Source organism: Zerene cesonia, chromosome 15 (assembly GCF_012273895.1).
Source record: "Zerene cesonia ecotype Mississippi chromosome 15, Zerene_cesonia_1.1, whole genome shotgun sequence".
In the NCBI taxonomy this organism is placed as follows: Eukaryota; Metazoa; Arthropoda; class Insecta; order Lepidoptera; family Pieridae; genus Zerene; species Zerene cesonia.
The window spans coordinates 3100631-3124449 of record NC_052116.1 but is presented as its reverse complement, the minus strand read 5'-3'; the positions used below and the strand labels follow the sequence as shown (position 1 = coordinate 3124449).

The 23819-nt window shown below is 34.0% G+C and overlaps 3 protein-coding genes across 4 annotated transcripts in view; 2 read left to right on the top strand and 1 right to left on the bottom strand.

Annotated features, from left to right (window-relative positions):
- The first annotated feature begins 613 nt into the window (after positions 1–613).
- Positions 614–8614, top strand: LOC119832663 (H(+)/Cl(-) exchange transporter 7-like). The gene is made up of 15 exons (XM_038356367.1): positions 614–991; positions 1231–1335; positions 1421–1619; positions 2055–2164; positions 2578–2721; positions 3220–3397; positions 3667–3816; positions 4257–4398; positions 5126–5264; positions 5532–5795; positions 6030–6206; positions 6791–7000; positions 7134–7304; positions 7663–7824; positions 8105–8614. The coding sequence occupies exons 1-15, from the start codon at positions 875–877 to the stop codon at positions 8204–8206; spliced, it is 2370 nt and encodes a 789-aa protein (XP_038212295.1). The 5' UTR covers positions 614–874; the 3' UTR covers positions 8207–8614.
- A 1344-nt stretch (positions 8615–9958) lies between these two features.
- LOC119832662 (protein abnormal spindle-like) lies at positions 9959–19243 on the bottom strand. The gene is made up of 8 exons (XM_038356365.1): positions 19223–19243; positions 18940–19137; positions 18436–18633; positions 12243–17870; positions 11974–12160; positions 11626–11807; positions 11254–11373; positions 9959–10728 (listed from the first exon to the last, which is right to left on the bottom strand). The coding sequence occupies exons 1-8, from the start codon at positions 19232–19234 to the stop codon at positions 10399–10401; spliced, it is 6855 nt and encodes a 2284-aa protein (XP_038212293.1). The 5' UTR covers positions 19235–19243; the 3' UTR covers positions 9959–10398.
- A 2438-nt stretch (positions 19244–21681) lies between these two features.
- LOC119832710 (E3 ubiquitin-protein ligase ZNF598-like) overlaps positions 21682–23819 on the top strand; it is an 8245-nt gene continuing 6107 nt past the window's right edge. Inside the window, exons 1-4 of one of the 2 annotated variants that reach the window (XM_038356434.1) lie at positions 21682–21820; positions 21912–22097; positions 22308–22559; positions 23317–23402. In XM_038356434.1, coding sequence (XP_038212362.1) covers positions 21927–22097; positions 22308–22559; positions 23317–23402 — 509 coding nt within the window. In that variant the 5' untranslated portion in view covers positions 21682–21820; positions 21912–21926. Of the gene's footprint in view, positions 21825–21911; positions 22098–22307; positions 22560–23316; positions 23403–23819 lie in introns of both variants that reach the window. The other variant, XM_038356435.1, reaches the window with a different exon arrangement.

Genomic DNA, 23819 nt, shown 5'->3' with positions numbered 1-23819 from the left:
TCTTTCATAGTATTCATAATCTATTTTGGAACAAATGTGTCTATCTAAATGTATCTTTATTTTAGATTTAACAATGACGTTAAAATTTTTATGTAATGTTAATAATAATATTATATATACGACTAAATTAGGCAAACAAAATATGGACACATCTTTATAAAATTCCCAATACTAAGTGTTCATTTAAAATGTAACAACTTAGAATAAGTCCTTAAATAAAGTAGAAAATATAATTCCGTCTTAAAATGCAGCAGTATTTACTAGACAAAAAGGCTATCGAATACTTCATTTAATCAATTTAAGTTAAAGTGAATTACTGCACAACATTGAAAAATTTGATATTAGTAATAAATCAATTAAGTACGTGCAGATGCGGCGTGTAATTTAATATGAGGAAAACAAGTCAAAAATATATATATATATTTTTTTGTTTTAACATAATGTGTTATATTTTAATTCTGAATGTTATTAATAAATAATCATTCCCCAAATATTATTGGGGATTTTTATTAAAATTAAGTTAATTCTATTAGTAGTTGAAATTGACATATGACATGTTTGGTTACTGTTCCTGACTGATCAGATGATGACACATGAATATGAATGACAACAATGTTGAAAGTATACAAAGACATAAAAATAATTGTAACTAAAGTTTATTGAAATAATTCTACACTCGTGTACGCAATTAATATCAATCTCTTATAATTATATTCTTTTACCGAATTTTCTAAAATGTACCACTAACAAAAGTTACAATTAAAGCTATGTATTTGTAAATATGTATCGATAATAACTTAAAATACATAAACAAGGTGTTGGGATCACATCAGAATTTGACTTTTAACATACTTTAAGAAATATTTGTCTAAAAATGGAAAATTCTACTAATGAAATCGTTAATGAAACTTCTGATACAGCAAATCTAATAAGCAATGAAGAGGCTAGCACTTCAAACTATGCTCAATTAAACAAATCTTCTGACTTACAGGTACAATTTATGTTAGATATTTTTGATATAATACAAATTATAATATTTATAAGTAGCAAATGAATAAAATACATATTTTCTATGTTGTGTTGATGATTACTTAAAAGTAATAAATCAAATAATTTAAATTAATAGACTTAGATAAAATATGTGGACATATTATTTCATGTTCATAGTAGAATTTGTTATTTGGCTGCTTGTCAAAGATTTATTTTAACATTCATCATATTAAATTGTAGGATTCTGGTGAAGAGGACATCCATGGAAGTCATGGGATAAGGCGTAGGCAGCCTGTGCAAAAAATTACACCAGGATCTATGAATATTTTGTCAGCAAAATATGAGGTGAGTGCATTTTTATGTTAATTAACATAATTCATAACAATTGAAAATGTTTTTAATATTTATGACTTGTCCATAATTTTTACAGAGTTTGGATTATGACACATGTGAAAACCACTTACTTCTAGATGAAGAAAGGAAAAGAGGTTATCCATATATAGTCAAGAAAGACATAGCAAGATGGTTTATTTTTCTTTTAATTGGGGTCATAACAGCGCTAATTGCTTTTATAATTGACATTTGTATTGAAGAATTCTCCAATATCAAATATGTACAGCTGAAGAAATGTATCCTTTTAAAAGATTATATACATTTGGGTCGAGATCACGGGTGGAGGGGTGGTGGGAGAGGTTGGTTCATATCCCGCCTCATGTACACATTTCTTTTATCTTTTAATAAAATTTCATTTATAAAGCATTTAAATGCTATAACACTATAAATTAGAATCACATAAAATTTATCTTAGACATAGCTAGGGGGTTGTTTTAGGTATTCAAACCCTCAAAAAGGTGGATGGCATTTGCAAATATTCTTACCATATGAGCTCGTAAACACGTAAGCTCAGATTCTGTTTTATGCATGAAAAAGAGACTGACAAACAGACAGGGTTAAATATAATTTCACATTTATGATAGTAGTAATTAAATTATGCAATAATTATTTTAATTATGTTGTTTTAATTATGTATCTGAATTATAGTATTTCCTGAATTAATCATACAGCTGTTGATAAGTATGTGCTGTTAGATAAGCTCTACATTCCATATTTGTTGTGGGTGTTGACAAATATATCAATTGTGTTTATTGGAAGTGTACTTGTTGCATATGTGGAGGTAAGTGATTTCAATTCATTTAAATTATAGTAAATTTAGGTGGTCATCGATAGTTTCTATGTATTACTAGAATTAATAAATGGTTGCATATTATGTTTCATTAGTTTATTAAAAAAAACAGTACAGTTAACAACAAGTTGTGGAAATCAAAGACTTTTACTATGAGCATGGTTATGGGGAGATGCTTGCTGTCAAGTGTTTGAAATGTCGGTTAAATAATATAATTAATAAATCGCGTTTAAATTCCGTTAAAGTCTTTAGCTTTTAAATGTATAATACTCGTGTAAAATCAAACACAAGAAGATAATATAGCAAATAGTTGTGTCCAAAATCCAAAATTATTAAAAATATATATTAAACGACAAAATTTAACTTTTTGTACCTGCATGCTGATAAATATGCAAAATTTTCAGCCCGTAGCTGCAGGCAGTGGTATACCGCAAGTAAAATGTTATCTTAATGGAGTTAAAGTACCAAGAGTTGTTAGAATTAAGACACTGATTGTTAAAGCAGTGGGAGTTATCACTGCTGTTGTTGGAGGACTAGCTGGTGGGAAGGTTTGTAAAAAACAAATATTCCCTGTTTCATACAAAGTGTCATTCTGTTTTTATATACAATGTACACTACAGCACAATTTATGGATAACGAAATCACAGCAGTTCTATTTCGCCCATTTTGAACTGACTTTCTCAAAAAGAAGGTTCTTAATTGGACTACATTCTTTTGTTGAGCTTATTTCTTAATTACTATGTGATATTTCATCCGATTGACGATATTTTTTATTGTTTGTTGGTAAATTTATGTCCATAGTTCCCACTTTAAAATAAGAACGCCGTCGACCTTCTTTTTTATTTCAACTATTCAAATTCTTTCACCAAAGGGCGAATTAGAAAAAAAAGCATACACTTGTGCCAATTAATGTAAAAACGTACATATCCTTGGCTCTTTCCCACACCGCTGTCGTATGGAGAAAAAATACCAGATAAAAAATATTAATCTTTTAAAAATTAAACAGCAATTCTTTTTTTAAATTTCGTATAACTGGATGTATACAGGAAGGGCCCATGATACACAGTGGGGCTGTGGTTGCGGCGGGAATTTCTCAAGGCAAGAGCACGACATTTAACAAAGACTTTAAAATATTCCAATATTTTCGTGAGGATCACGAAAAGAGAGACTTCGTGTCTGGAGGAGCGGCGGCCGGCGTATCTGCAGCTTTTGGAGCTCCCATTGGTAATTTCATTCAACATACTATTTTTAAAGTGACTTATGACAGCCAAATAAATTTCTTCGAAATTAATGGTCGCAAAACTTTATTTCACTAATAATGTTTTCCTGATGTATATTTTGCAGGTAAAAATAACTAAAAAAATGTAAAGTTCGAAATCTAGTATTTTTTTATTGTGCTAAAATAAGAATTAACACAGAGTGATGGTCTTTCATTTCCTTGGATATATCTAACATTATCTTAGAACATGAAAAAAATATTGTTATCTTTCAAGGTGGTGTTCTATTTTCACTGGAAGAGGGGACAAGCTTCTGGAACCAGGCACTAACATGGCGAACATTTTTCGGTACCGTTGTCTCTACATTCACGCTAAATTTTGCCCTGTCGGCCTATCATGGTCACCCCGGCGATCTGAGTTATCCTGGTATGTTGGTTTTAATACACAAATATATATATATATTTTATACTTTGTACCACACGGCTGCATCTGCAGAACAAAGACCTGTAAGAATTTTCATCCCTTTTCCTATTTCAACCCATTGAATGATTAATAAAGGTTGCACATGTCTTACCCTCTGCCTTCCCCTTTTTTCATTCTAAATGTCCTTCAAATTTTGCGGTGTAGCCATGAAAGTGTAATAGAAGGACAGACAAAATAATTTCGCATTTCATACTTTTGTTTGGATGCTGTTAATAAGTTATTGAAGATATGTTTAATATGAAAAGTTTAACTTTGATATGGATCAAATCATAAAAAAAACCCAGCCTTTATTATCTTTTTTGTTTCCATTACTTGATATAGTTTATTTATGAAGACTATACCATTGAGCCAGTTGTTTTTCTTTTATTTTCCAATTTTTTTAGGCTTATTGAATCTCGGTAAAATGGAGCCATTCCCCTACCAAATCTATGAATTGCCAGTGTTTATTGTCTTTGGCATAATAGGTGGTCTACTGGGAGCTCTATGGAATTATATTAACTACAAACTGGCAGTTTTTAGAATAAGGTAAATATTTTAACGCAATTATATCTATCATCATGCATGTATATCCCCAAAGTAGAAAAAAATTATTAGTTTTTGTAAAGGTAAAGTTAATAAAAAAATAAAAATAATATAATTTACAAAAAGTTAAATAAACCTCGTATAATCGGGAGATCCACTCAGTGTATAAGAGTTTAAGCCCATTAAAGGAACTTAGACCCCCTGACAGTGTATGTTTTTGTAAAGTAGATTGTTTTTATAATTATTCGGTTATTAAAAATTTACCGAAATTGCTCTGCCTGTAAATTTTTTGCAACAAAATCGATTTCGATTCCCGCTCATGATTGATCTCTTTTTCTATTCTTTTCAATTGAAATAAAAAAGGGTGGTTTTCAATCAGACTTTTTTTTTTGCTTTGTTACCTATAAAGTTGACTTTATTTGAAACTACTGGTCCGCCCCGGCTTATCCCGTGGTACATATATATCTTATAGCTTTCCTCAATAAATGGGCTATCTATCCTGAGATTAACGCGTTTAACCAACCAAAAAAAATCTCTTTTTTAGTATAGATTCAAGGAACATTAATCCTTCCGTGTGGTTCCTTTAGCTCCTTTTCCTCCTTTCCGTTGTAGTTTTTTGTAAACAACAGCAACAAATTTATTCAAACAGTATTATTTCATAAGCATTTTTCATTTATGCTATGATTCAAGAAATTAGAATAGATCTAGAAATGATACTTAATTTTTATAGGTATGTGGGCACACCGTGGTTGCGTGTTGTGGAAGCATGCTTAGTGGCATGTGTTAGTGCTACGTGTGGATTCCTTATGATGTTTCTTCTGAATGACTGCCGTCCGCTCGGAGAGGATCCTACGAAAGTGCCGCTCCAGGTACGTATGTTAGTCAATTATATGTTTACTAGCTGTAACCTGCGGCGTCACTCGCGTGGTACCCGGATAAAAGTTGCGGTAGCCTATGTGCTAATCCAGACTATAACCTATCTCTGTCCCAAATTTTTTACATATACGCTGAGCTGTTTTCGCGTGAAAGAGTTATAAACGTCCATTCATCCATTCATCCCTATCGTACCTGTATGAAATTTGGTGATAGTGAATTATTCACTCTCTAAAACGAATTTTTGCCTTTTTTCAATCCAGCTATACTGCGCGGACGGCGAGTACAACGCGCTGGCCGCGATCTGGTTCCAAACACCGGAAGCGTCCGTCCGTTCGTTCCTCCACGACCCTCTCGGCTCGTACAAGCCAGTGTCGCTGCTGGTGTTCGTGATCAGCTACTTCCTGCTGTCGACTTGGACGTTTGGTCTCGCCGTGTCCAGTGGACTCTTCATACCGAATCTGCTGACGGGCGCCGCGTGGGGGAGGCTGTTGGCCATTTGGATACAGTACGCGATACCGTCTACGGTACGGCTGACTTCAAAATTATTTTTTTGTTGTCTGTACAGATTGTGTGAATTATTTCATGATGTTAGAAAATGTAAATGATGAATTAAAGAATAAGAGATTCCTTCACAAAAATATATACCCAATTATATGTTAATATCAGCAAACTAAGAACTATCGATTCAATCCTTCCATGCATATTCACTTGCTATATATTATGTTTATCGTGCAATTTTTTATTATTTCATATTGTAGAGTATAAATCCAGCCAAATACGCTTTGATCGGCGCTGCGGCCCAGCTCGGTGGTGTAGTGCGAATGACCATTTCTTTGACGGTCATCATTATCGAGACAACTGGGCAGATCTCGAATGCACTGCCAATTATTATCACGCTGGTGGTGGCCAAATGGACTGGGGACTTCTTTAATGAGGTTCGTGTAATCATCATCAGTGACAATAATTTTATTTTCTTTTGAATCACACTGTCTTACTACTTCATAATATTTAAAGAAATAGACTCACTAGAGCGCCTATTAACAATTGTACAATTGTACAAAAAGTGATTTTAACATCTCATTTCGTGACGCTATCGTTCAGTCTATTGTATCGCTCATAGCAATACTCTGACTTATTATTATTATTTATTTATACAAGAAACAAAGACTCATTTTGTTAGTAAAAATGTATTATGTATTAAAAACTATGTTATTATGTTTTAAATACAATCATTGTAACTACTAGGTTTGTCAGCCACAACTACAATGCTATAATGGAAGCAGACAGTAAACATGCGTATGCAGAATTTTGTTCAGGACAATTTTTGAGCGATTTTGACTCTAGTTGTTTATGAATGAGTGAACGGATGAATGAAAATTGAATTTTCATTCATTCATTTATTTCAAGATTCTTTATTGCATACAAAAACAAATAATATACAGGCGAACAAAAAATGTTCATTGCGCTATGTAAAATAAACAATTAGAATCGATGAGATTGACGACCATTCCACGACCAGGGTATATACGACATCCACATCCAACTGGCCGGCGTGCCGCTGCTCGCGTGGGAGCCGCCGCCGCTCGCGCACAACGTGTACGCGTCGGAGGTGATGTCGCACCCGGTGTTCACGCTGCGGACTGTGGAAAACGTTGGCCATATCGTGGAGATACTCAAGCTGGTGTCGTACAACGGCTTCCCGGTCGTCGATCCGCCGCTGGCTGATGATGTGAGTGGTTATATCTGGCTCTCCAAAAAAAAGTTGCCAAGTGAAAAAAATTCACATAAAATCTAGTATATGTCTCTAGCCTCCCGATTACCTCCTTAATCTATTAACATAAATCTACATTTTCTGCATTAAGGCTGAAGTGACGACTTACAAGCGGTTGCGTGGTTTAATACTCCGTTCCCAATTAATAGTACTCATACAGAACAAGATATATAATGAAAATGCGAACACAACATGGTCTAACTTCAATGTAGACATGAATATGTTTAGGAAGGAATATCCGCGATACCCTTCTATTGATGAGGTAAGAATAAAAATCATTTCATCATTAATTAAAATTATAATGCGAGAAAGTAGAATAAAGCATGAAATAAAAGCGTAATAAAAACAATATACACAAACTCACTTACTCACTCTTGTGGCGCTCGAACCCTGAACTGAGTGAAGAGAACCCCTTCGAAATGAGAACTCAAAAAGCATATTAACAAATATTTATTCACAGTGTATCAAAATTAATGTCATTTACGCCATTGTATATAAACTGATAGTTTCATTGTATCCCTGAGTCCTGGCCAAATTATATCTAGTCTATATCACTTTTAGTATAGTCTATTTCTGTATAACTATAGTCTATATTATTTACATCACACAATAAATTTCAGTTGGAAATAGCAGACTGGGAGAAAACATGCACAATAGACTTACGACCCTTTATAAATCCATCTCCATACACCTTACCGCATCGAGCATCTCTACCAAGGCTTTTTAGGCTTTTCAGAGCTCTAGGATTACGACATCTACCTATTGTGAATGATGTCAATGAGGTATTTTTTTGTATCAATTGTATACTTTTTCATGTACCAATTATTAATGTATATAAGAATGCTTCCTTGGTGATGTTGCAGTAGTAACATCATCAAGGAAGCATTCTATTGACAAAATATAATGAAATTATTGCATTAAGAATAATTTTATCAGCATCAAAAACAGGAGGAGGTTCCCCATTCAACCAAGAGTTAATGAAGTATTGAATCAACCAAAAATATACTTACTTAAAACAAGTAATTTAATGGATTTTTTAAAATAAATTCTTTATTTGTCCAGGTGGTAGGAATGGTAACACGGAAAGATATAGCAAGGTACAGAGTATGGAGGCATCGGGGACATATGGGAATGGAAGAATTATTACTTTCTAGTGAAATTTAAATATTTATATTTTATAGATATTATATTGATATTGTATATTAATAAAAGTATATGAAAATATTAATTAAGTGTAAAACATATTAATTATCTTTTTTATGTGTAGGAATGCCAATAGTTTATTAGTGATATTTTTTAAAGTATTCTGATAACCACAATAGAGCTGTGAAATATTTGATATAAATAAGTATGAGTATAATTTATTCTTTTTAGCTTATTAGTCATGCTAATGTAAGAACACTCGTCTGTAATTTGATTTCATGTTGTTTACTAATTAGTTTACCAAAGACATCTATCAAAAAATTTATTATATTTTGGTCACTTTCAATCACTGATTAATATATTAGTGTTAGATAATTTAGATTATATTTACACGGAGGAAATATTTATTAATAAAAATAAAGTATTTTATTCTGTGTTTTATTCTTTTGCTCATAAGAATACTGCTACAATTATATCATTAACTGTAAAATCTCATTGTCTGTCATCAACGATATGAATAGTCCTATTCTCGTCAAGGTCCTTTAATTATTAACAAACAGTTCCCAGCCAATACCAGCCCACAAATTGATAAATAATATAACAGGTAGAATAACCAATATCAATAGTATATAATTCACATATTCATCCATTGTAAATTTATTATAGGTATCAGATATTTTTGATGTTTCTCAGCAAAACGTGAACGTGAACCTGAAAATTGTTAGGAATAATTTTTTTACTTTTACACGGCAAAGAAAATCGTGATATTTATAAATAACGAGTTTCGATGAGATCTAAATTTAACACAATGTAATCCAATGTCAAAATTATCTGACAATAATTGTCAATGTCAAACATCACATTCTTTTTAATATTTAATGGTTTGATTACGAGACCTTTAAGCCAAGTCTTATTTTTGATTCACAAATAACATTATGGTCACAATCAAAGATATGGAACCCATATTTGGTTCTATGTATATTAAAGTACTTTGTGAATATAGTTAGGTATATCGTCTTACTAATTTTAAATATTTGTCATGTTTATTTTCATCCCTATTTATTGTTGTCCTCTCACAGAGCAACAAACTAATAGATATTTAGTAATTGAAATACATTTGTTATCACTGGATATTGGCAGAATCCATCTCTATTAAGATCGGAAAGGCTAAGAACAAGAATATGCATTTCACGTTATAGTCATGGTAATTAATTATGTTATAACAAATATATCAAAATTAATTTAATAAAAAAAAAATTATGTGGTGTTGCCACAACAATCAAATGGATGGAAGTTGATCTTATACGGGCTCTTAGACTTATAAACAACTGAAATTTCCTAAAACCCTTTTCACATCTTTGGCATTTGAATGAAATAGAACTGGCGAAATTATATTTTTAGGAGTTGATTTGGCACCTCTAGCACACGGCATCTAGTATCCCTTACAGAAATTGGTATAATAATCCGGATCCACTATTCATACTCACAAAGTGTCAATGGGTTCGATATTGCTTTAGTGATGATTATATGCCTAGAGCTATGCTTCGATATAACTAGTATTGTAGAGATAGATTGTGAGTTTTTATGGAGTAATCTCGGGGGTCAGGAAATAGGAACCTTAGATCATATATGTCTGGATAAGCCTTACTTGCGTATTCCCCTCTGCCAAAGTATATGCATTAGAGCAAAATGGCGCCGACGATCGGCATTTATCATTAAAAAAATATATTATTTGTATATCCATAATCATAAATACATAAAAAAAACAATCAATATATTATATTTTATTAAATTAAACATACAATCACTTTACTTACAAAGCGAGAGTTAACATTAAAAATAACATGATTATGTCAAGATTAAATTATTACAGCAATAAAAAGATGTGTTGAGATTTGTCTTTGAGACTGGAGTATAAAATTTATCAAATAAATAAAAATTACACGCAAAGAGAAAACAAGTGATACAAACAGATTTTTTTTTAAGGGTAGATATGGCAATAGGTATGGGATATATCTTAATTTGCAAAATATAAGGATTAACCTCATATTTTTCAAATTAATATATTATTTAAATATTTATACTACTTTTAACCTATAGATCTTTCATTTCAATAATTATTACCCTATGAGAAAACTTAAATGGGTATACCAATTTAAGTGTTCTCAATCAGACACATCTCAATACATTATTAATACAATAAAAACATACAATTACAACTCAAAAACATGGAAGAGACAGTTAATCGCTTGTTGGGCATCCTCAAAGTATCGAGGCTTGTCAGCTCGCGAGATTCCGTAGTCGGGGTCCAACGCTGGCAGTAGCAAATCGGGGTTACTGCTATTGCTAGAATTACTGCAAACACTAACATTGCCGATGTCTCGCGCCGATTGGTTCGTGTGAGAGACAAAACGGCTGGACTGTGGCGTGCTCAGTCTGTGCCGCGCCGAGTTAGTTACCATTCTCTTCATCCTATCTACGTTGCCTTTAATTGCCACCATTATTTTATGATTTTCTGCTTCGTGCAGATAATCCTTCAAATCCTGTAATGGTTAATGGTTGTATTAATTTTTGTGAAATTTCATGTCTCAATCGTTTTTTTAAATCAAAATAGCTTCCATTATAAACATCTTTATCTACATGTTTTGATGTCACTTTTTAACCGAGTAGGCCATATTCCTACTTGGTTAAAATACTTTTTGTAATATAAATAAATACTTTTATTAAGTGAAGAGCGCCTGGTATTGAAGCTATCCTATCTCCAAGTTTTTTTTTAAATTTATCCATTACTAGACGCTCGTCCCAGCTCCATCCGGATATCAAGATTCCTGTTTTATCGCAAGGGAGCATTTAATCTGGATAAAAAGTATCCTATCATCCAAGTCAGCTCATACCCTGTTTGTATACTAAATTTCATCAAAATCTATTCAGTAGCTTCAGCGTGATTGACAGACAAAAATCAAAACAAACAAACTTTCACATTCATAATATTAGTGTGATTACTAATTATTGATGGGGTTATAAAAATTACGAGTCTGATATTTTTAAAAAACTTATCATATAAATACCTTTTTAATTTCATCATATTTGGCGAAAAGCCATAAGTAAGTAGCTAGTATGCAGAATAAGTGCGTCTCACTGTTGCTAAATCGCCACATGAATTTCAACACAGGCGGTATGCGGTCTCTCTGCAAATAATATATAATACGTTAAGCTATACCTACATACATAAAAAAAAACTAAGAAACACGTGTGCGTCTCAGGACACTCGATAGAAGCTTATTTATAGCTTATTTTAGGTTATTTCAACTACTTCTATAGAATAAAAATCAAGGTACTTGAAATATAATAGTAATAATATGTAAATAATAACTAATACTGTAAAGTTATCTCTTTTGCTTATTCCGATAATGTCATTTCAATTTTTATTAGCCACTCACCGCATATATCTTAGGTCCAGTTATCTTATACCTAGTCAGGTTGACCAAAACGGAAGCAGCCGACTTCAACACTTCAATACTAGAAATAGATCTGTTTGTTACAGACATGTACACATATACGCGACGCACAATTGAAGCTGCGTTTGAGTTATACATCATCGGGAACACCTCTGTTAATAGCTCTGTAACATTCACATTAATAATATCATTTATGTTATGTTTAATATCAATAAAAATAATTTTTGATAAAGAAAATAATTGTTACTTTATTTCTATAGATTTTTTAAACTACCTTGTTACTTTTGTGTAACAAAACAAATTTATTAATCTAATATACTTTTATCTTACCAAGAGATCGGAATGCTCTTATTACAGTCTCTATATCGGACATATTTCGAAGAACATCCATGGCTTCTTCATTTCTTTCCCCAAGTGACCTCTGAGTAGAATGAACTTTATCATCGCGCCATCTCCTTCGCCATTCTAGAATTCTTGCATCATTAGCAACGCGAACTCTGTGTCCGCGAAATAGAGCCTGAAATAATGTTTAAATTTAATATTAAAAAAAATAAATAAATATTAGATACAATACTCAAAATAATAAGAAATATACATACTTGAATTTTTGCTGCAGCCCAGTCTTGCCTTTTCTGTTCTCGTAGTTTTAATAAATTCTCTCTTTTGTTTTTTATTTCCTTCCTTACCAAGTACCCCCTCATGTGTGCTTGTAATTTTATTATTGTCTTCCTTTTGTGCATATACTCGAAATGTAGATCACGCGTTAAAAGTTTTCCTCTCCACAATCTCTGTATGAATACTAACTTTTCATAGTATCGTTTGTAAGTCCTCTGTACAAGATATTTACGTACGTTCTTTTGTATACACAAAGCAGCCTTTTCTCTTTTATTTTTAAGGATTTGATCTCTAGTTCTTTTAAGTCTATAAGCGCACTGAATAGCTATGACAGACGCCTTGAGTCGTTGATATTTTCTCTTCTCTATAAAACATCGAACATGTGCTTGCAACTTTGTTATATTAGCTTTAACTTCGAGGAATTGAATTCTTGAGTTCTTCGTTAATAAATAAGATCTGTAATATCTTTGTATTTTTACTGCCGCATTCCTTATTTTCAAGTAGTAATTGCGAACAACTAACATACGGAAGACTGATTGCATAATAACTACTTTTCTTCTAAATTCTAAGAACCGTCTGCGTTCTTTTATAGTACTGTACCAATTTGTTATTGTTGTAATGGCTTGAATTTGTACCAGAGTTTTCTTTCGAGCTAACCGTCTTTCCCTTATATGGCGCTGTACAAATATAGTAGCTCTTCGCAATTGTAAATATTCCTTGCGAAGTTTTTTAGTTTCTATGGTAGATCTATACCAGTTTTGTATCAATATAACAGCTGACTTTAACTGGGTATATTTTGATTTTTCTTTTCTACCTTCAACATAGGCCCTATATGCCATTTGAATTTGTAAACAGGCTTTGCGTTGATTTTGATAAATATTCCTTTGCTTAACCATTAGTTTGTAAGCCCTATAAGTATTTTGAATAACGATAACTGCCGATTTAATTGTAAGGAAAACAGTTCTCTCTTTCCTCATTAAAATTAAGTCTCTGTATCTGCGTTGTATAACAGTTGCAGCGTTTCTTAATTCCAGATAGAGTTTACGTTGTTGCGAGCCCTGTTTATATGCTCTGTAAAACTTCTGAATAGTGATACAGGCAGTTTTTTTAGCAACAAAATCTTTTGTTGCTTGTCTCATTAGGCAATGAGCTCTGAATTTTCTTTGTAATAGAATAATAGCAGCCTTTTTTCTTAAATATTGTTTACGAATCATTCTCATCTCACGTAAAGCCCTATACCTTGTTTGGATTACGATAGTAGATTTCTTTAATAACAAATATCGTTTTTTCGCTTCTTTCATAGCTTGCACGCTTCTGAAATGTCTTTGAATACATACAGCAGCTGACTTTAGTTCTACATAGTATTGTCTAATTAATTTCATCTCTCTATAACGTCTATAATGTGTTTGTATAGTTACAACTGCGTGTCGTATTTGTAAATAAGTTGTTGTTTGCTTTCTCATTTCTAAATAGGCTCTGAAATATCTCTGAATTGTAACTGTAGCAGTCTTCATTTGTAAGTATTGTAATCTAATATTCTTTGATACAACATAATTTCTATAATATTTCTGTAAGCATACTGTTGCACTTCTAATTCGCAAATACTCTTCTCGTTGTCTCTTGGTGAGAACATAACTACGATATACTTTTTGAATCGTAATGCAAGCTTTTTTTGTTATTTCATATTGTTTCTTTATCTGTTTGCCGTTTGTATTGTTTCTATACCATTTTTGGATTTTTATTGCAGCTTCTTTCTGTTGAAGGTATTTTTCGCGCATTCTCTTTCCAATTTGATAAGCTCTATAGAATCTTTGAATAAATATACAAGAGCGTTTCAATGTCTCAAAATGTGTCCTATGTGATATCATTTCTTTCTGAGCTTTATACCGTGTCTGAATTGTAAGAACTGCGCGTTTTATTGCTTCGTATTTTTCCTTTAATTTTTTCATTAATAGTTTCGCTCTAAATCGTCGCTGTATAATAATAGCTGCATTTCTCATTTTTATAAAATCGTTTCTAACTTGCCTCATAATTAATAAACCTCTATAATAGGTTTGAATAGATATAGTGGCCTTTTTCAATTCCAAATATTGATTTCTTTGTTTTTTGGTTTTCATAAATGATCGGTAGTAGTTTTGGATAGTCAGGACAGCTTTTCTCTGTCTCAGATATGTATCTCTTATTATTTTCATTCTCAAATAAGATCTTAAATAAGTTTGTAAAATGATTGTACTCTCTCTTAATTTGAGATACTCCAACCTTGTTTGTCTCATAGTTAGGTATGCTTTAATTCTTCTCTGTAAAGCTATAATTGAATTCCGTTTTTTAATATAATCATTTCTACATATTTTACGTCTATAATTTGCTTGTAATTTTATCGTTACTTCTTTCAGTTCCGTAAATTTCCTCCGCTCGTCCCTCATCTTTAGCAACGCTATGTAGCGCTCTTCAATAGTCTTAACGGCATTTTTTATTGATAAGAACAGTCTGCGTTGTTTAATCATCCTGTAATAGTTTTGTATACGCACCACTTTTTCTTTAACTTCAGCAAAGTGCATCATATCTTTTTTCATCAATAATTTACGTTTGTACGTTCTTTGAATGTATAAAGTGCAATTTCTTAAAGTTTGGTATCGTTTTTTCGCTAAAAATCTACGAACTAGAGCTTGAATATAAACTACTTTCTCCAATGTTTCTTGATAATGTTTCCTACAGGACCAGCGTCTGACATATGCCTGAATAAGAACAGCGCACTTGTGTCTACGTTCTTCTCTCTTAGATCGTAATATCTCTTTAGCTTCTCGTATTAATTTCAAATTCGTGTACCATCTTTCTATTTTTAGAACACTTGTTTTATACTTGCGCAAACGGCTACGGCACAGCCACATTCGGCAAAATTTCTGTAAAGTAATAACAGCACAAGTAACCTCATACAATCGCTTTTCATACATGCGTTTATACTGTATACGTCGCCACCAGTACTGAATAATTTCAGCAGCAATAATCCTCTTTCTGAGTATTTCCTCTTCAACTCTTCTCTTTTCAGCAATAACTTCATATTTCTTCTTCCACCAAATTTGTATAACGTTGGCCGCTCTTTCGAATAAAGGTGCACGAAATACGTGAATTAATTGCCACAGAAGAGATAATGTTTTTTCCCTGTGACCATCTGCAATGTCAGTCGAAGTAATTTCACCTTCAATCTTAAAGTTTGCACCTCTTAAAGCTTTGAGAGCAACTTCAACGTTATGTATTTTCTGCAAGCGCGAAACAGCTGGAGCACGTAGCTGACTGAGTAGATTATCTCTCATTAGAATAATTTCAGAAACTTTTGTCAACCTCACTCCATCCCTTAAATCAATCGCTATGTCGTTCACACCATATTTGTACTCATCCAGGTATGTTTGTTTGTGAACCACCACATAACCCAGTGGTCGTAAATGTTTAGTGATATCGCCAATTCCGGCTATAAGTTCCCGCGTGAAACGGATTATTATTTGACGACTCTCCTTGCATATTGCATTTCTGCAAAATAAACAAGGGTCGTGCGATATCAACTTCTTTTGTTTTGCTTGATCTAGAAAGAATACCAGCATGAAAAATTTCTTCAAACTAAACTTCTTGATCGCCTCTATATATGCCGGCAGCAGCATGTTTGGTGCAGTCGATTTTGAATGTTTATTTTTTAAAAAGGGATTCTTAAACATCCTCTGGATGATAAACAAGGTTAATCCCTCTATATCGCTGTTTGATTTCAAAGGTAAAATTACGCCATATATTGCCTCTAAGCCTATACGCAACCACAGTGGATTATACGAGAGTATAATTTCCATAATGGTCTTCTGTAATCCAATATCTAAATGTAAATTTCTATCGTCTCTTATGGCAATCAGTTTCTTGTCTATCTGAGCGTTCAATTTAAGAAGAACTTGAGATATTTCTGGGGTTTTAAGCAAAGTTCTCGCGGATTTACGTAAACTTTCGAGTCGATGACTATTGTGATAAACGTTACAAACTTTTTCTCTAGTCGGAGCTGTTGGAATTTCTTTATTTCTATTTTCAATCCATGCCTTACCTACATCTATTTTCTGTTCAACATTACTATCGAGATCGGGAGGTGTCAATATATAATTTAGCCAACGTTTGAAGTCTCTTTCAAATTTTTGAATCAGAGATTCATCATAAAAATACGTAGTTGATAAGAAAGGATCAACAGTTAGTGATTGTGAATAAACATTTGGGATATAATTAAGAGTAACATTCGTAGCGTTACTTTTATTCGCATCAAAGGTGGAATTTATTTTCGTAGCAGAAGCCCTCGTTAATGGTAAAATCTTCGATTTAACAACAGCCTTTTTTGACCAAGCCGTTTGCCTATTTACTGTTTTTTCATGTTTATTATAAGTACGATTAACAGAGAATGTATCCATATGCTGATTTGTTCTATCAAACGTATGCGTGTCTGAAAATTGAACACTTTCTTCGGGAATGGATTGTAAAGGTGGAGTTATAGATCTAGGCGGCGATCTTATATCCATTCTCAAATCATTTTGCCAGGAATTATGTTCTGCACGAGTAACGAAATTTCGTTCATTGTAGTCCCGTATATCTTGTTCTCTAAATAATGCTTGTCTACACATTCGTTGATTTTGTTCCTTCAGAGGATAACACTGCCTTGATTCGATTTGGTTCACGTGATATTCAAATGGTGTATTGGGCGAATCTTTTGTATAAGTATCGGAACTTAGTTTCATATGATGGTCATCTATTATATCGTGAGTGTCATTATTAATTTTCGGGAACATCTTGCGTTCTGTTGAAAATCGTGGCGGGAAAAACGACAAGTCACTTATACGGGAAAAATCGGTATTTATGGAAAAGTTTGGACTATTTAATTCTTTTGGTGAAGATGTGTTTGGAATTTTTTTATTTACAATCTTAGGGGTTTCAATTTCCGTATTACCCAATTTGGTGTGGCTATCTACTGTTAACCACCTATTATTGGTCAAATGAGTTGATGTAATACAAATGATTGAGTGGGTTTCATTCTCTTTATTCCCATCTTTAATGTCTAAACTGTCATCATAGTCACTTTCGGAAGGTATACTCAATACAATTTTAGGCCCATTATTTAGTTTTTCATTTTTTGTTGCAGCACTTTTCAGAGGAGTGAATGTGATATTGTCAAAAATATCAGAGGCAGACGTCTCAAAAGTTTGTTTGTTTGATGGTTTCAAAACATTGCATGATTTGGGTATTTCCAATTTGTCATTTATCAAAGGTTTGTCATATGTTTTTTGCAGAAAAGATTCAGCAGTACGATTTTGAACATTTGAAAATATTTCTGATGTGTTAAAATCAATATCAACACTATTAGGCGAGTCAAAGGGGCATTTAGGTGAAGCAGGTCGGTGGTCCAGAAAAGTTTCACTACTGGTAGTTAAAACTTTATATTTTGTAGACTGCACAACATTTATAGTTTTCTTAATTTGAGTGGTATTATAGATTACTTCTACTTTCTTTTTTGTGATATTTACTGGAGATTTTTTCAATGACTTCTTTTTTATCTTCCCTGGAGAGGTCTTGAAACCTTTAGTCTTTGCTTTGATAGCCTATAAAGTAAATTGAAAAAAGCATTAGTTTCCTTTTTTGTTATTTATTCTTAATTTGAATTTTTTAGATTTTTAAATCAGGTACCAACTCATAAATGAAGTTTACATTATGCATATAATAGATAACATTTAGGTATACCACTAGATTTTATTAATGATAAGAAGATTGCCTATACATATAAAAATGGTCTAACAAATTCATCTTTGAATTTTGTTTTTTTTATTAAAATTATAAATCTATTCTACCAAAAAAAGGCAACACAGCAGAACAAAGAACACTTATTTTGATCGAAAACTTTTTGAGTTAATTTTTAAAACAAGCAATAGTAAGTACTAGCTGCGCCCCGCGGTTTCACACGCGTAAGTCCGTATCCCGTAGGAATATCGGGATAAAAAAATGCCTACATGATATTGCAGTTGGCCAGCTGTCTACTTACCAAATTTCATTGCAATTGGTTCAGTAGTTTGTGCGTGATAGAGCAACAAACACACACACACATCCTTAAAAACTTTCGCATTTATAATATTAGTAGGAAGTAGGATAGGATTAATGAACATTATTTACCATTACAGATTTCAAAACAACGATGACATCATATCTGCCTCTGTTTTCATTAGTGAACCTAATTGTCTCCCGTAGAGCTATAGGTTGTGTCGGAGACCACACCATGCTCAAACAATAGCATGTCTCTGGTTCCAGAACAAGCCATTCTCCAGGCAATTCGATAATCAATCCAGGAGGTAAAGCTTTGTTTAATGTTATCTGTGAAAAAAAAAATGAATAATTTTATAACATTTCCAAAATATTCAAATTTTAAAGAAGGAGAATAAACTTTAAGTCCATATCAGTTTATTTATAAATAAGTAAATAAGAAAGCTCTTAATTGAAAATTTATATACATATAATAAAGGAACATCTTAGTAGGGCTCAAAATTAACTTTCGGACCATTATAAGCTTCATATTTTGATTAAATGATTAATTTGTTACCTGGGCTGGTTTCATAATGAGCGATTTATAAATGATAAAGTGTTTAAAACTAAAGCATAAATTATAATATTTATACGTACCTGTTGAATTTGTTTGGACGGATTGAAAACTTCCAAATATTTTTCGCATGATGAGCCGATGAGAACATTGTCGAAAACGACTTGCGGCGGTCTGGAGAAGGGAGCCAGTATCAAACGTGGACATTCTTCTTTAGGCGACACAGGGGGGGCTTTTTTAGCTCTCCGGGCTCTTTTTACATGTTCCGGAGTATTTTCGATCTATAAAATATATGGGTACGGAGTACATAATCAAAAAAAAAACACGTAATAGGTATTAATTGTATAAATAAAAGTTATGTATTACCTGGAAATACATTATGTTATTTATATCTTTATACCATTTTAATTAATAATAATATTTCATTTACACTGAAACCACCCAAACGAAACGTTTCAGTTACATTTAAAAAATAAGTACTCGATTAGACGCTCTAAAGCAAAAATTTTCAAACCAATTCAAAACTACGATTCAAACTGTTGACTGCAACCGTCACTTCATTGATAAAATACCAAAGAGAATATACAATCATAGACAAACTATATGATCAACAAGGCTCGATTTTGTTTGATTGCAATGATTCTGACTGGTACATGGGCAACCCAAAAAATATTGGGCTATTTATTAAACTCTAGTAAGTATGAGTATTTAATTATGTGGAGACTTCTAAATGCTTCAGCCAGTCAGAAATCATCCTGACGTCTATATTTAATATGCTAACTGGCTGAATTTGATAAGTTATCGACGATAATACTTTCCCCATCGGTTCCAAGCCTGTCGTGGCGGGGGGCTCAGTAGCTCAGAGCACACTCTGGTACTCTGAGTGAAGCTAATTGGACGCGGTGGGGCTGGACGGCCGGTCTGTGGTCTGAAAGACTCGACCGACCCGACGGCCAGGGGTCCTTATAGCTAGCTGGCTGGTTGGCTGGCTGGCCTGAAGCTGGCTGGCGGGCTGGATGGGACCGGCTGGTAATCTAGTTGGCTCGCTAGCTGGATGGTGTACCGGTTGGCTGAATGGTGTACCGGTTGGCTGGCTGGCTGGCTGTAATGCCGGCTGGCCGGCTGCCTGGAACCGGCTGTTGCTCGGCTGGCTGCCTAGCTGCTTGTAAGGCTGGCTAGATGTTTAGCTGGCTAGCTAGGATCCCCCGAGGGGCCAGGTGGCTCTGGTGCCGTTGTGATGCGGCGAGGGCGGCCAGTGGTCATGGCCTGGCCTGGGAATGCATATACTCAACACCGGGGACATCCCTACGTTCGATACCATCAGAGGTAGTCAAAGGTACTCTAGCTATGTGAATATGACAGTGTGCTCGCGTGCAGCGTGCGACAACATAAGTCCACAGGCACAAACATCATACGAACTACACGCATATTTAACACACATAAGGCAAACTGGACCCAGTTTCATGACAAACCGACCCAGCTGATGTCGGATAGACAATTAGCTGTACAGGACATGGACACAATACACAGCATACAACAAATAGATGAGGCAATAGACAGTTACAATGAAGCGATCACACAGACATGCCGACCAAAAAACACACAGAATTCACCTTGTCGTGTTGGAATGACGAGCACGCGCAGATGAAGTGGCGGGTGGTCACGAGGAGACGCAGGATCCGAAACGCAGTACCTGACCGCAGAGACCGCGTAGTTGGATTGTACCTGGAAGAAAGGGAGAAGTATGAAAAAATAAATTTTTTATGCACAATAAAGGTCTCTGGACAATATACCAGAGGAAGCAAGACAACACCTTGAGATGGCGGGTGCTTCTAAAAAAAAGTTTTACTACCAGCAAAGTTTGCGGGATCCCAACGTGTCGCTTTGGTGACGTGCGGTGAGTCCTTGCAGGTGGGCGTGGGGAGACGGCTGTCCTCCGACGTCTCCCCACGGTCTGTCAACTCGTAATCCGGTCCGTGGGGCTGGACCGAAGGCCGCCACATCTGGTTGCGAGATGAGGCCTGCGAGAGAAACCTCTATAAAAGTGCTCCGTAGGGCCCTCCATGGTATCACACGTTAGGAAGGCTTTCAGGCGTGCGCTCTCCGGCCGATGGTGGAGCGGGGAACAATCCATCGTTAAAGAGTAGACGGCGTAAGCTTGTGTTCTAATCAAGCAGAGTGCCTGGAAACGGGTAACTGCTGGGCGGGACGCGCGGTAAAGTACAATGTATACCCGCAGTCCCACGGAACACAGTGGGGTTTTAGGCGGTAGGAATCCGACATAACCCACGGCTCCTTCCACGGGTGCCATGGGTATCTTTTGCAAGATTTCCCCACTTAGAAATCAAATCGACGTTAACACTTTCCTAACGATAACTTTGAATCAGTCAAATTCAGTGTGGTGTATTTAAGTCTTAAGTCTAGTTAGGAAGTAAGGTTAGTAAGGAAATGTTAGTATTTAAACTATTTAAAGATAGTATGAAAACTTTTTGCTTTACATAATACTAGACGCCCGTCTTGGTACCGCCCGGATATCATATCCCTTTTTTATTCCAAGGGAGCATTTAATCGACATAAACAGTATCCAATAAACAAGCAGGCAATTAAAAGTAAAAAGGTCATTATTTAAGTGTTGATTTATGGGTAGGCCGTCTTCTGTGGTATGTCTTCAGTCTTCTCTTTTGAGCACAAATAAAATAATATATCCAAGGAGTACGACACTGTGTACGTCTTTATTATTGAAGCGTTGTAGTTATCTACATTATGTCATACAATTGTTTGATTGTCTAATCTGTGCTAATTTGATAGACAAACGACAGCAAACTACACACGGCAATGTCAAATCTGACACTGTAGTCTTCCCTTCATTATTGAAGTCTGAAATTTTCGCAAGTTAAAATCGACTTTTATCGCTGTAAGACTCGTATTGCCGTTCCAGCAATTGTTCTTCTAATTTCTTCATTAGTAGGTATCTAATCAATTATTGGATTAATCCTAGAACCTACAAGTAATCTATAAATACCCAAATGTAATACACATACTGTTCGGTTCACAGAAACTTGTGGAAATTATGGCCGATTCGCAAGGAAACGATAATACTACATGCGTTGTATGCTTTAAGAATGTGGTGTACTACTCTATTGGAGAATGTGACCATCCAGTTTGCTTCGAGTGTTCAACACGCATGAGAGTGCTGTGTTTGCAAAATGAGTGTCCTATATGTCGTCAAGACCTTGCCAAGGTAAGTTGCGATAATATTTTGTAACATTTACTTTTAATTTTGTTAATTAAAAGTGTGATCAGTGTTAATCTTAATTGCAATGCATAGAAATATAATCCTTCAGTTTGATTTCATATCAATAGTCATTAATACAAATTACTTCATTTAAGATGAACTTCATATTTACTGATGACAGAATATTACTAAAATAAAAATGTATTTTATTTGAAGGTGGTGTTTACGGATACCGTTAAGCCATATAAAGAGCTTCGAAACAAGGTGTTTACTGACAAACTCTTTGAAAGGCAATTTAAAATAGGGTTTTGCAGCGAAGAAATCAAAAAATCCTATGAAGCCTTGCTACAAAACCATTGCAAGATCTGTGATAACATACCCCCTTTTCGTACATTCACTATGCTAAATGACCATATGAAGAGAGTACATGAAAGGTACTTTTGTGATTTATGTGTGAAGCACTTGAGGGTAAGTTGCAGAATTACACTTTTGAATATATATCTGGACTTAGCTTATGACTTTCATCTGTTTATTCATAAACATTTTATGTGTCACTTTATTGCCATAACTACCTGTAATATATGTAAATAAAATGATGATCTGATAAAAAATAGATACGACAAACAATACTTTTTTTTCTCAATAATTGCAATGGGTGACAACTTATGCCATTGTCAAGGAAGGTGTCAAGTTAAATAAAACCAAGTGACAGTCAGATTCTTGGCATTATGTTCCATACAAATACCTAAGCCATGTGCAGTCATGAAAATTTTATCAATTTAATTATCACAGTTGATGAGAGACAGGCTGGTGACAGATGGACAGAAAGAAAGAGGTCTTAGTAATCTTCAATAAACCTAAATTGTCAGTATCTGTTATAGTAGGGATCAGTCATCTGGCCACAATCTGTCGTTGAGCAAGTCGAGACTTGTGGGGCTGCGTATAGCAAGCCCACGAGGGGTACTGTGTGTGTTCCTAAGGGAGATCCTGGGAACCCCTCATTACCTTTGCCGAAGTAGGCCACATGAGGTTTTAGCCAGTGGATTTCCTTACATTAAAAAAATAGGGTCAAGCATCTATATCTTTATCCATCTTTCTAGTTTTTTTCTCTAATGCTTTCTTTTTATGTATAAAGATTATTGTTTTATACAAGTTAATAACCTCATTTTTTTTTGAACAGTTTTTTTTCAATGTAATAAACTTAATAATTATAGTATTCTTTTAGATTTTTACAAGCGAAAGAAAGTGCTACACACGTCAGGAACTGGCCCATCATCGACGGAAAGGTGATCTTGATGATACATCCCACAGGTAAGACTATATTTTTATCAGGTTTTTCTATCTATACACAACTAATGACTGAGATGTTTTGATAGTGTACAAGTCAATGGGATGTTAGTACAAGTTTGGATCAAAATTTTAATATTGTTATTAGCGTGAAATATAATCCTGGATAAACTGAAGAATTTCAATAAATTTAGGGTTTATTGAACCTAAACCCCCCCCCTCTCATTCATGTACAGATGCAGTTCTTCTACCGTTTAATTTTATGTATAAATACCGCCAATAAGTAATTTTATTTCCATAATAAATAAATATAAAAATTGCCTGGATGCGAAATAACAATTCCATGTGATATATATGTTTTAAACAATTTCAATTTAAACAATATGGCATAGGGTCACCCCATGGTAACATATATTTGTGTATTGCATCAGTATTGTTTGA